The sequence below is a fragment of the Physeter macrocephalus genome, chromosome 14, assembly GCF_002837175.3.
Source record: "Physeter macrocephalus isolate SW-GA chromosome 14, ASM283717v5, whole genome shotgun sequence".
In the NCBI taxonomy this organism is placed as follows: domain Eukaryota; kingdom Metazoa; phylum Chordata; class Mammalia; order Artiodactyla; family Physeteridae; genus Physeter; species Physeter macrocephalus.
In genome coordinates this window covers 22,510,496-22,522,459 of record NC_041227.1, presented here as the reverse complement: position 1 = coordinate 22,522,459, position 11,964 = coordinate 22,510,496, and the positions used below count along the sequence as shown (strand labels likewise).

Below are 11,964 nucleotides of genomic sequence, written 5' to 3'. Positions count from 1 at the left end.
TCTGGAGCACAGGCTCAGTAGTTGTGGCGCACAGGCTTAGTTGCTCCACAGCATGTGGGATCTTCCCGGACCGGGACACGAACCCGTGTCCCCTGCATTGGCAGGCGGATTCTTAACCACTGCGCCACCAGGGAAGCCCAATAGTTTTATACATTACAAAAATGATCACCACAATAAGTCTAGCTACCATCTGTCACCATAAAAAGTTATAGTATTATTGACTATATTCCCTGTGCTGTACATTACATCCCCAAGACTTTTTTATTTTATAACTGGAAGTTTGTACCTCTTACGGTCCTTTGCCTGTTTCACCCATCATTCCCCCCTGCCCAGCACCCCCCAGCAACCTTTAGTTTGTTCTCTGTATCTATGAATCTGTTTCTGTTTCCTTATGTTTGTTTATTTTGTTTTCAGAGTCCACATATAAGTAAAATCATATGGTATTTGTCTTTCTCTGTTTGACTCACTTCATTTAGCATAATACCCTCTAGGTCCATCCATGTTATCACAAATGGCGAGATTTTGTTTCTTTTTTTTTCCCAAATATTTTTCCCATTCTGTGGGTTGTCTTTTCACTTTCTTTTTTTCTAATTAATTAAATTAATTTATCTATTTATTTTTGGCTGCATTGGGTCTTCATTGCTGCACGCAGGCTTTCTCTAGCTGCGGCGAGCGGGGGCTACTCTTTGATGCGGTGTGCAGACTTCTCATTGCAGTGGCTTCTCTTGTTGCGGAGCACAGGCTCTAGGTGTGCGGGCTTCAGTAGTTGTGGCACATGGGCTCAGTAGTTGTGGCCCGCGGGCTCTAGAGCACAGGCTCAGTAGTTGTGGCGCACGGGCTTAGTTGCTCCGTGGCATGTGGGATCTTCCCGGACCAGGGCTCGAACCCATGTTCCCTGCATTGGCAGGCGGATTCTTAACTACTGCGCCACCAGGGAAGCCCCTGAACCCTATTGATTTTTGAGTTTGCAGCTCCCAGTATAGAAGAAAGAGGCCTGGATCCTGAGTCCTGGTCCCTGATCTGCCACAACCTATTGTACAATGTGACCTTGAGCACAGCAAATGGCCTCTTTGGATTTCTTTGGAGTTAGGAGACTAAATTGGATGTTCTTTTATTTTTATTTTATTTTTTTAACATCTTTATTAGAGTATAATTGCTTTACAATGTTGTGTTAATTTCTGCTGTATAACAAAGTGAATCAGCTATATGTATACATATATCCCCATATCCCCTCCCTCTTGTGTCTCCCTCCCACCCTTCCTACCCCACGCCTCTAGGTGGTCACAAAGCAAAAATCTCTTAACATCCTAGAGGGCTGAGACTAGTACTTTGTCCCCTCCCCTCTCCCAACCAGCCAGGGGCCCCAGCTGGGTGTGTATGTCAGAGAAAGAAGACACTGGAAGGAGTAAGGTGCCTATATCAATAATGAATAACTTAAGCCCAGAGCCAGGGAGAGGGAGGTACACTCTGTGTGTGTAAGTGGAAGTGGGCTCAAGTAAGCTGTTCTTGTATAGGTTTGTGCTTATATATTCCTGGGCACCTTCTATGTACCAGGCTCTATTCTAAGTGCTAAGGATATAGCAATGAACAAAACAGACAAGGTCTTTGTTTTCATGGAGTTTATATTCCAGTAAGAGATGCAGATAATATACAAGTGAATAAAATACATGAGATAATTTCAAATCATACAAAGTTCCATGAAGAAAATGAAACAGAATAATGTGATAGAGTTTCTGGTGGGGCAAGCTGTACACATACGTGGGTACATAAATGTGTGGTACATACACTTGCCTAGGTCCATATGCTTATGCTATTTGTGCCTATGTGTGCAAATGAGCAGCTTGTATTTCTACAGTGTTTTTATATTAGTATATATGATTTTATGTATGTGAATGCATACAGGTCAGCTGGTATGCATGGGTGTGTTGTATATGTTGGCATTTAGCTGTAACTAGAGATGTTCTGGTGTGCCACTCGTCAGTGAGCCAGTTTTGGAAATGGCTTTTTCGCATCTGGCCTTCAGGGCCATTTGCCAGCTTCCTCTCTCCCCGTTCCTTCCCACTTTAGATAGCTCTCTGTTCTTGTCTCCTCTCAGCCTTAGGAGGGCTAAGCCAAGGAGAGGATAGTAACTAACTCATCTAGCCAGGAACTGGAAAGAAGCTGATAATCTTCTGTGAAATCTCCAAAGGCCTGGCTTCCCTGCTAGTCGCTTTCCTTCACAGCATGAGGAGAAAGGGTCCTGACTTGAAATCAGAAGACCTGAGGATCTATTCTTGGCTCTGCCACTTATTATTGTGTGACCTGGACCAAGTTACTACGTCTCTCTGAGTTTCAGTTACCTCCTTCATAAGTACTCTGGGTAGTAAGGAAGAGGGAGCAAAATGACCTTTATGGGGGGCTACGTGGTGCTGGAGCCTGAAGGAGGTGGGAAGGCATTCTGAGAAGGGGCAATGGCATGATTAAGAATATGGACATGGGACTTTGTGTATAAGGGAAGCCAGGCGGAACCTACTTAGAATAAAATTCAGACTTCTTACCATGCCTACAAGGCCCTATGTGATCTGCCTGCTGCCTACCTCTGATTCTTACCCCGCTTCTTGCTCATTAGGCTCCAGCCATACTGGCTTCCTTTCTGTTCTTTGAATAGGCCAAGCTCTTTACCACCTCAGTGCCTTTCCAAATTTTGATGTTCTCTTTGCCCAGGATACTTTTCCCAAGACCTTACATAGTTGCCTACCTCTCATTACTTGGGTCTTAGCTCAAATATCATCTCTCCAGAGAGTGGCCTTCCCTGACCATCTTACTTAAAGTAGCTATCCTCTAATATTTATGAATATTTAAAATGTACATATCCTTTGACTCAACAATTTCACTTCTACTATTTCATCCTACAGGTATATTTTCAAGTGAGTAAATGACATATTAAAAAAGATATTCACTGAAATAATTATTTGTTAAATATAAATTATGGCATACACAAACAGTGGAACATTATGCAGATGACAAAGAAAATGAAATAGTACTGTAAGTCTTAATGGAAAATAATGTCAAGATATATTGTTAAATTTCAAAATAAAGTGAGATGATCAAGGTCTATACTTAAGATTTGTGCAGTTTATTGGATGTGTATTATATTTAATAAAAAACAAGATACAGAGTAGTGTGTATTGTATGCCATCATAGAAAAAAAAGAGAATACATAAACATAAATGCATGTATATATGCTTGTCTAATAGGCCTGTCCTATCGTTGAAGCAGCTCTTTCCCACCTCCCCATTCCGTGCTTGGTTGGGGACTGTGAAGTACTTATTTCTCTTCTGAACAGCATTAAAATTCAGTTTTTAAAATTCATTTTTAAAATTTCCATCTTCAACAATATCCTAAGGACCTTATGAAAGACGCTAACGGTGTAGCCTTCTTCCAAAGTGATTTCTTGGTTACTCCCCACTAGTTCAGTTGCCCTATACCCTTCATCTTACTAGGAGTGGCCTTGTCTGCATACTGACTATTTCTGGAAAGTTACACAACATAGTAGTTACAATGGTTGCCAGGAGGCAGGGTGATTGGAGGGTAGGGGTGGGAGGGACACTTCTCATTACATATCTTTTTATGCAGTACCATTTGTATGTATTACTTATTTGAAAATCATAAAATTGAAAAATAATACTGAGGGGAATATTCTTAGAGTTAAATCTTTGCATACAGTCTGAAAGTTCCTTAAGATGTCTTTTTGAAAATTATTTCTCAGTCATTATTATGTCATTCTTTATATCCTTCATAATGCTTATCATAATATGAAATTATCTTGGTTATATTTTTTACTTGTATATTTCCTGCACTATCATTGGAATATAAGCTCCATGTTGTCAGGAATCTTGCTTATCTTGTTCATCAGTGCCTTATTTCTATACATATATATAGCACATAGGAGTTGAATAAGCAAATGAATAAATGAAAGAATGACTGAAAGAAACCAGGCTGAAGCCTAGACAGGAGTAGGGGGCAAGGCTGAGGAGGTAGAAATCAGCTGATAGAGGGTAGTGAGTCTTAACTTTAAATGTGCATCAGAATTACCTACTGATTCTTTTTTTTTTTAATTCTTATTGGAGTATAGTTGATTTACAATGTTGTGTTAGTTTCAGGTGTACAGCAAAGTGAATCTGTTATACATATACATATATCCACTCTTTTTTAGATTCTTTTCCCATGTAGGCCATTGCAGAGTACTGAGTAGAGTTCCCTGTGCTATACAGTAGGTCCTTATTAGTTATCTATTTTATATTATATCCTACTGATTATTTATACCAGCTTGTAGTAAAGAAGCAGATTCTTGGACGTTGTGATTGTGATTCTAAGTCTGGGCTCAGGAATCTGCATTTTAACAAGTTCCTTAGGTGACTTGGGTACATGTGATCTGGAGACCCCATTTGAGTAACACCAGTGCAGTGTTGACATCACTTTCAGGAAGAATCACATCCATGATATAAGTTCTCCTTAATACATGCCTAGGATGGAAGAGAAAAAACCATCATCCCATTTTATCAAATTAAATGAGGTTCAGAGATGGCAGTGCATTTTCCTGTGACACACAGCTTGTAAATAAAGTATACCTTGTAAAGCCAACGTATCTGACCAGTCAGCTCAAGGTGTGGTGGCAGATGGCTCACCCTCACGGGACATTCCCAGGCCTTGGTGTTACTGAATGGATTTTATGACTGTTCCTATTTTTTTGTTTGGGAAGAGATCATACTCCCTAATGACTGGCTCTTTCTGATGTATCTCAGGGAGGGCAATGAGCCGGAGGAGACCACCCAGATCACATACCGTGAGCTTCTGGTTCAAGTGTGTCATTTCAGCAATGTTCTCCGAAAACAGGGTGAGTGTGGGGATATGGGGAAAGGACTGGAAAGCCCAGCCTTGGGGTATCTGAGGACTTGGGGGAAGTAGACAAGGAATAGAAGGAATCTGGTAACAGAGGAACCGAAAAGGTCAGCTGCGGGGGCGGGGGTGTGGCAGTGGGTAACTGGATGAGAGAGAGCACGTAGCAGCAGGTGGGGTCCACCATGGTCCATGGTCTGTGTCCTTTACCTGCAGGCATTTGCAAGGGCGACCGAGTGGCCATCTACATGCCCATGATACCGGAGCTCGTGGTGGCCATGCTGGCGTGTGCCCGCCTTGGGGCTCTGCACTCCATTGTGGTAGGAATTTGGGCTGGAAAAAGGGGCCTGGTGGGGGATAGGGCTCAGGAGAAGTAGGTTGGATCTGGATGATGGAGGGTCTTAAGAACCAGACTAAGGAGTTTAGAATGTCATAGGTTCCTTATCAGTTATCCAGTTTCTTCTATGACCTTGGCTTAGAGACCCTGAAGGTTTTATAAGTGACTCCTTTCCTTATTCACTCGATCCCTGGGTCGCCCTCTCCTTCAGTCTTTCTTCCCTTCCCTAGTTTGCGGGCTTCTCTTCAGAGTCTCTTTGTGAACGGATCCTGGATTCCAGCTGCAGCCTTCTCATCACTACAGGTGACTACTTCTCTCACCCCTTCTCCAAAACCCCCACCCAAAGTCTTGGTCTTCAGTCAGCTAGGTGGTATTTGGGACTGCTCGGCATAAAGGGTAGGGGCAGCCTACCCTTCGTCTCCTGGTTCCACCTCAGCCTACCCTCTGTCAGCTCAAATCAGCTGGAAGAGCCAGAGACAAGAGGCCTACCCAGGAGGACTGTGGACATTGTGCTCACTAGGGATAAAGGGCTAGGAGTGTGGTGCCTTCCTAAGGCTTGGAATGTCTGTTGCTCCCCAAAGATGCCTTCTACAGGGGGGAAAAGCTTGTGAACCTGAAGGAGCTGGCTGACGAGGCCCTGGAGAAGTGTCGGGAGAAGTAAGTGTGTTTGGTCTGCTGGCTACTGCTCTGAGTTGACTGGGCATTTCCCCAGTGCCAGGTCCCCTTTGTCCCTCCTACCCTAGATGGACGTGGGTGGGTCTTGCCAAATTCTCTTTTGAGCCAACTAGCCCACCACTTCAGGCTTTTCTTTCCTCTAGGGGTTTCCCAGTGAGATGCTGCATTGTGGTCAAGCACCTGGGGCGGGCAGAACTGGGCACAGGTGACTCTCCCAGCCAGTCCCCCCCGATTAAGAGGCCATGCCCGGATGTGCAGGTGAGTCTGGTACTTCTATGCCCTCCTCTGGGCTCAAAGTGGCTCCCTCTTCCTGCCCAGGAAGTTCCCGATGTCCTTTGTTTCCTCATCATAATGCTGAAGATCTGGGAGCAATCCTAGGAATGGCTCCTCTGGCAGGGCTGGCTGGGAACTGGGGGACTTTGACCTTGGATGTAGGTAGAGAGCCCCTTGTACCTTGGGAACTAAGCATGAGAGATTGTGAGGAAGACTCCTGTGCTCGTTGGGGTATTCTAATGGGCACAAGGGACGTTCAGGGCTTGGGCTTGGGTTAGAAATGGGCTGACTTGGGTGACTATCTGTAGTCATCTTGATTACTGGGCTGTGGTTTGGGGTGGACTACCTGTGTGGTCCCACCATGGAAGGACCAGGATCTGCCCCTCAAGATATGGCCCTCATTAGCTTTGGATACACGATTCTGATGGAAAAGCCCAATGGTGGCCTCCAGGTCTAAGGGGCATGAAGGATGAAAGCTTCAGGGTCCCGAAGGACAGAGGTTCCTGAGACTCTGTGACTTGAGGGGCTCCGAGCGGTCTTAGGGCTAGAGAGACTTCAGTCTAGTCTAGGAAGATTGGAGACCCCTGTCCGCATTAGGGGTTCTGAGTGTATAGGGGCTGTGAAGAGGGTCAGGAAAATGGAGGCTGGGAGGACCAGTGAGAGAGGGGCCTGAGAGAAAAGAGGCAGCCAGAGGTTTGGGGCATAGTGACCCTTCCCTCCCACTCCCCTATCCTCGGACCCTGCTCACCACCCTTTCCATGGGCTCTTAACAGGGTAAGCTGAAAAAGAAACCCAAGCGCATCTGGCCCCAGGTACCCACCTCTGCACTGCCTTGGGCACTGCTTCCCTACATGCTTGTTTGTGTGTCCATCTGCTCTTTGCCTGTTTGCCCCATTGAGGTGGCTGCCAGACCTAACCCCCTTCTCTCTGCTCCTAGGTCCTTTGCCATCTAAATCACTCTGAAGGGTCATGAAACCAAATGCTTGTTGCTACCTCTCTGAATTGGCATAGAGCATGGATCTCAGAGAGGTAGCAACAGACATTCCATTTCACTCCTCCTGCTTAGGACCACTGTGGGATAGAGGACCAAGTAAACTTGTCAGAAAGTTTTTACTGTGCACTTAGCTGAGGCAGAACCAAGAGAGACAGGAGGAGGAACTGGTAGAGGAGGTACAGACCTTGACCTTGGGAATTCACCATCAAGTTGGGCAGTTAGATGTGTATTACAAATGAAAACCTAAGTTTTACATAGGGCAGCAGAGAAGAAGGTTCCTAAATGTATTTATAAACTACTTTGGGATTTATGAACTCTTATATAATTAAATGCTAAATTGAACAAAAGTTACATTGTAGGTGGTTCTAAGAAGGGAGATCTCTAAGTGGGAACTCAAAGCCAATTAGTATAGGGGAGAGACTGGGCTTGGAGTCCAGAGACCAATTTTTAGCTGTTTGACCTTGAATGAGTCACCTCTTCTCTCTGGGCTTCAATTCCCTTATCAGTAATGGAGAGATGAGAGTATATGCTTTAAAGGAACCCGCTTCCCTTACTAAAACAAAACATAAAAGCCACTATTCTTGGGCCTCCCTGGTGGCGCAGTGGTTGCGCGTCCGCCTGCCGATGCAGGGGAACCGGGTTCGCGCCCCGGTATGGGAGGATCCCACATGCCGCGGAGCGGCTGGGCCCGTGAGCCATGGCCGCTGAGCCTGCGCGTCCGGAGCCTGTGCTCCGCAACGGGAGAGGCCACAACAGAGGAAGGCCCGCGTACCACAAAAAAAAAAAAAAAAAAAAGCCACTATTCTTCTGAGTTTTACCATCCTCCTAGGGTGTCTTACTCTAAATCTGCTATGATCTACCTCTTAGGCTAATGGTAAAGATAATCCCCCTTTTCTCTATTCTCATTAGCATGGTGGAGACAGATCTGATTCTCAGGAGACAATGCTTTCATCTTAAAACTCAGGCAGGGACCTAAGACTTTTCTCTTGAAAAAGGAAACAAACTTAGTGGTTAGAGTATAGGCTCTGGAGCCAGACTACTTGGGTTCAAATCTTGGCTCTATCACCTGCTGTTGTGGGAACTTGGGCAAGTTACTTAGGCTCCCTTGCTTCAGTGTCCCCGTCTCTAAAATAAGGATAAAACTGTAGCTACCTGATAGGGTTTTGTCAATGTATGTAAGGTGTTTGGCACATAGTAACTACTCCATAAATGTTAGCTTTTATCATTTCTAATATAGCAGACAGGCTGGCATTTCTAAAAGGGAATCTAGAAAAGAAACAGACTCTTATAATTCTTAATACCAGAGACCCTCAGGTCACAGGCTCCTGGATTTTTGTTTCTTGAAGGTGAAAATAACCAGTTACCAAAAAACCAAAGACCATAAAAATTGGCTTACAAAGTCCAGGTCTGAGGACTGCAGTCAAAGCTGCAGAAATCTTGGCAGAGCTCCAAACCCCGTCATCCTTAAGCAATCTTCAAGGGAGGTACAGTTGGCAGGTACCTTCCTCAACCATGTTAACTATGAGCTTCCTCATATTTTTCTCTCACACCTGGCAGCTGCCCTCCCTAAGGCTATTCTGGTCCAATAACAAAGGCCAACTCCTTGATTCTTATATCAGAAAATTCAAACCTTTTCCTGGTTCAAAGCACTGGGCCCTCATAAGTATACACCTAATTCACAACCAACATTTGTGCCACTAATTGAGCTCACCCTGCTTCCTGGTGCTGGTTATCAGCTCCACACCTGGAGTACCCACCCCACCCCTTCTTACCCACACCCACAAAAGAAACAGTTTTACAAGATTACAAGAGTCCCCTCACTGCCACAGTGTAACTATGCTTTGCCCTTACTTGTACCTAGTGCCTTTTCTATGACAATTCATACCAGCACTGTAGACCAGCGCCGTTTGCCCAAGCACTCTTGATGACTTCTGCTTAAATACATTAATGTCCTCATCTCAAGCAGATCATCTGGTGGGAAAAAAATTATCCATGTGACAATGTATGTGTAGACCCATATGGCTATTCCAGTAAAAAAATAGGGTGTATTTTTGTGTTTTCTAGCTGTGGGCAGCTTCTCTCTCTTCTTTCTTTTTCTTCTTAATGGTGCCTCTCTTGGCCTGGACTTGTGATTCTTATGATGCTTATGTGCCAGAAGCTTCAAATTCTCCAGAGTAAGGGGCAGACAGTACAGAGAGAGGGGAGTTGTAATTTTATAATTTATCAAGGTATGTGTTGTCTAAAACTTTGGGGTTTTAAAATATGGACACAGTAAATTACCATAGAGCCATATAATGGGAGTAGGGTGTTTCTCTTACACTATCATGTCTACCTGCCAGCCAGGGCCATAGAACGAGAAGCTAATGAATATGAAAGAGTTTCGTGACACCTGAAGCAAACCCCCAGTAGTTCCCATCATCACATTCTTATTTCACCTCCCAGAGGAGTTCATCGGAACTGAAATAACTTCTCACCTTCATGACTTTCATCAGTCTTCACTACCCCCCAGGACAATCCAAGGCTTCATGTTTACTAGGTAATATGGTTCTCTTCTGATGTTCCCCAAATCCTGTGACTATTAGGGCAAGAATGACTATCCTCATTTTAAAAATGAGTGACTTGAGGCAGAGTGGCTTACCCAAGGTCATATACAGCTAAGAAGTGGCAGAACTGGGAATCTAAATCCAGTGCAACTTTTGGACAAATTCAGGGAACACACTTCACTCAGGAAAGAGTAGACTCAGAAGACCGGTTTTTCAAACAGGTGATATAACTGGGAAAGTAAAGCAGTTTCAAGGAGAATTTAGAAAAATGTCAGGATGACAGATCCAGAAGTAGTTATCAAACACACGCCAGTATAGGGGGACATCCCTCTACTGGGAGAAATTCACCTTGGTCCTTTTCCACCAACTTAAAACAAGGTTTCCTGCTGAATGGAACCTCAGCAAGTGTCTTTATGAGAAACCCATCGGTACCAGTGGTGTAAAGGCAGGGGCAGGGTTGGGGTAGGAACCTCCAGATGTGGATGATGTCTAGACATGCAGAAAAAGATGCGTGGACTAAGATCTGTTGACTTCTTTTGCTACTAACTAATGGGGCCAGGTACCCGCCTTTCCTGTGGCTCTGACTAATTCTGCATTTCTGAATTGTGTGGTGTCCACATTCCTGCTGATGAGCCACTAGTCCCATAAGTACATACGTATGTATGTAGGCTTGTGTGTGCATATTCACTCATCCAACAAAATTTACTGAGTGCCTTTTGAGTTCTAGGCATTTTACTAGGTGTTGGGGATTTGGTGGGAGGGGTGGGAAAGACAGACATGCCACTGCACTCATAGAGGTTACTTTCTACTTGGGGAGACAGAAATCAAGCAAAATAAAATAACAGCTAAATAAAATAACTGGAAATATGTGCTGTGTGGGAAAGAAATAAGGTGGTGTGATCAAGAATAATAGCAGGGGTGGGAATTCCCTGGTGGTCCAGTGGTTAAGACTCCACGCTTTCACTGCTAAGGGCCGGGGTTCGATCCCTGGTCAGGGAACTAAGATCCCACAGGCTGCACTGCGTGGTGAAAAAAAAAAAAAAGAATAATAGCAGGGGTGAGGTTGTGGATGGGAACCTAACAGATACTGTTCAGGGAAAGCCTTTCCAAGAAGGTGACATTTAAGCTAGGAATTGAAGAATGAGAAAGGACCAACTGAGGGGCCCTCCTTAGCCTTAGGCCGGGTGAGAGTAGCTCTGGAGCAGGGTGCTGGAAGTACCAAAGAATCCTCCTGTTCCGCTTCTATTCTCTCTGCCCAATTCCACCCTTGCAGGGCTCTTCCTCCCTCCCAGGACCCCCATCTGCCAGTCCCACCCTGGCCCCTCCAGGTGCTAGGTAGGGGTGTCTTTTGCCCCCAGCTTGAGCTGTTTACAGTTCCTCCCTGCCCATTCCTGTCTTCTTCCCCCTGCAGATCTCCTGGAATGAAGGGGTTGACATGTGGTGGCATGAACTCATGCAAGAGGCAGGGGATGAGTGTGAGCCTGAGTGGTGTGATGCTGAAGACCCACTCTTCATCCTATATACCAGTGGCTCCACAGGGAAACCCAAGGCAAGTGTGTGTGTGTGTGTGTGTGTGTTTACACATACACTGTGTAGGGGTGAGAAGTGAGTTTCTGAGGAAGCATGTAATGACATGAATTTTACTGTACAACCCTGAGTTTCAGAAATGTCATGTTAGGGACTTCCCTGGTGGTCCAGTGGTAAAGAATTCGCCTTACAATGCAGGGTACGCGGGTTCGAACTAAGATCCCACATGCCACAGGGCAACTAAGACCGTGTGCCACAACTACTGAGCTTGCGTGCCTCAACTAGAGCCCTCGTGCTGCAACCAGAGCCCTCATGCCGCAACCTACAGAGCCCACGTGCTCTGGAACCCATGCACCACAGCTAGACAGAAGCCTGCGTGCCTCAGTGAAGATCCCACATGTCGCAACTAAGACCGGACGCAGACAGAAAGTAAATTAAATAAATAAATAAATAATCTTAAAAAAAAAAAAGAAATGGCATGTTACCTTTTCTAAATCAAATTGACATAAATCCTCAATCACTGATGATGAGGCCCAGGGTGAGACATTCAGGGTGGGAGCTTTCATGGTGCCCAGAAAAGAAGGAAAGGATCAATCCATGTGGCTGACATCTGTGTTCCCTGCCCATACCCACATGGTTTGGTTGAAGAAGAGCTGCCTGTAAAGTTGAGGCCCAGAGTCGGCACAGGGATCACCCTTGGCCTTCTAGACTACAGCTCTTAGAGCTCAGCCCCTTCC

General features: G+C 45.1%; 1 protein-coding gene across 3 annotated transcripts in view; it reads left to right on the top strand.

The window, feature by feature from the left end:
- The window catches only part of ACSS2 (acyl-CoA synthetase short chain family member 2), a 46,522-nt gene that overhangs the window by 27,653 nt on the left and 6,905 nt on the right, over nucleotides 1-11,964 (top strand). For 2 of the 3 annotated variants that reach the window (XM_028499564.2, XM_007115351.4), the window contains exons 3-9: nucleotides 4,785-4,876; nucleotides 5,095-5,198; nucleotides 5,446-5,518; nucleotides 5,797-5,872; nucleotides 6,034-6,148; nucleotides 6,937-6,975; nucleotides 11,112-11,249. In XM_028499564.2, the coding sequence (XP_028355365.1) occupies nucleotides 4,785-4,876; nucleotides 5,095-5,198; nucleotides 5,446-5,518; nucleotides 5,797-5,872; nucleotides 6,034-6,148; nucleotides 6,937-6,975; nucleotides 11,112-11,249 (637 nt within the window). The remainder of the gene's footprint in view (nucleotides 1-4,784; nucleotides 4,877-5,094; nucleotides 5,199-5,445; nucleotides 5,519-5,796; nucleotides 5,873-6,033; nucleotides 6,149-6,936; nucleotides 6,976-11,111; nucleotides 11,250-11,964) is intronic. The other variant, XM_007115352.4, reaches the window with a different exon arrangement.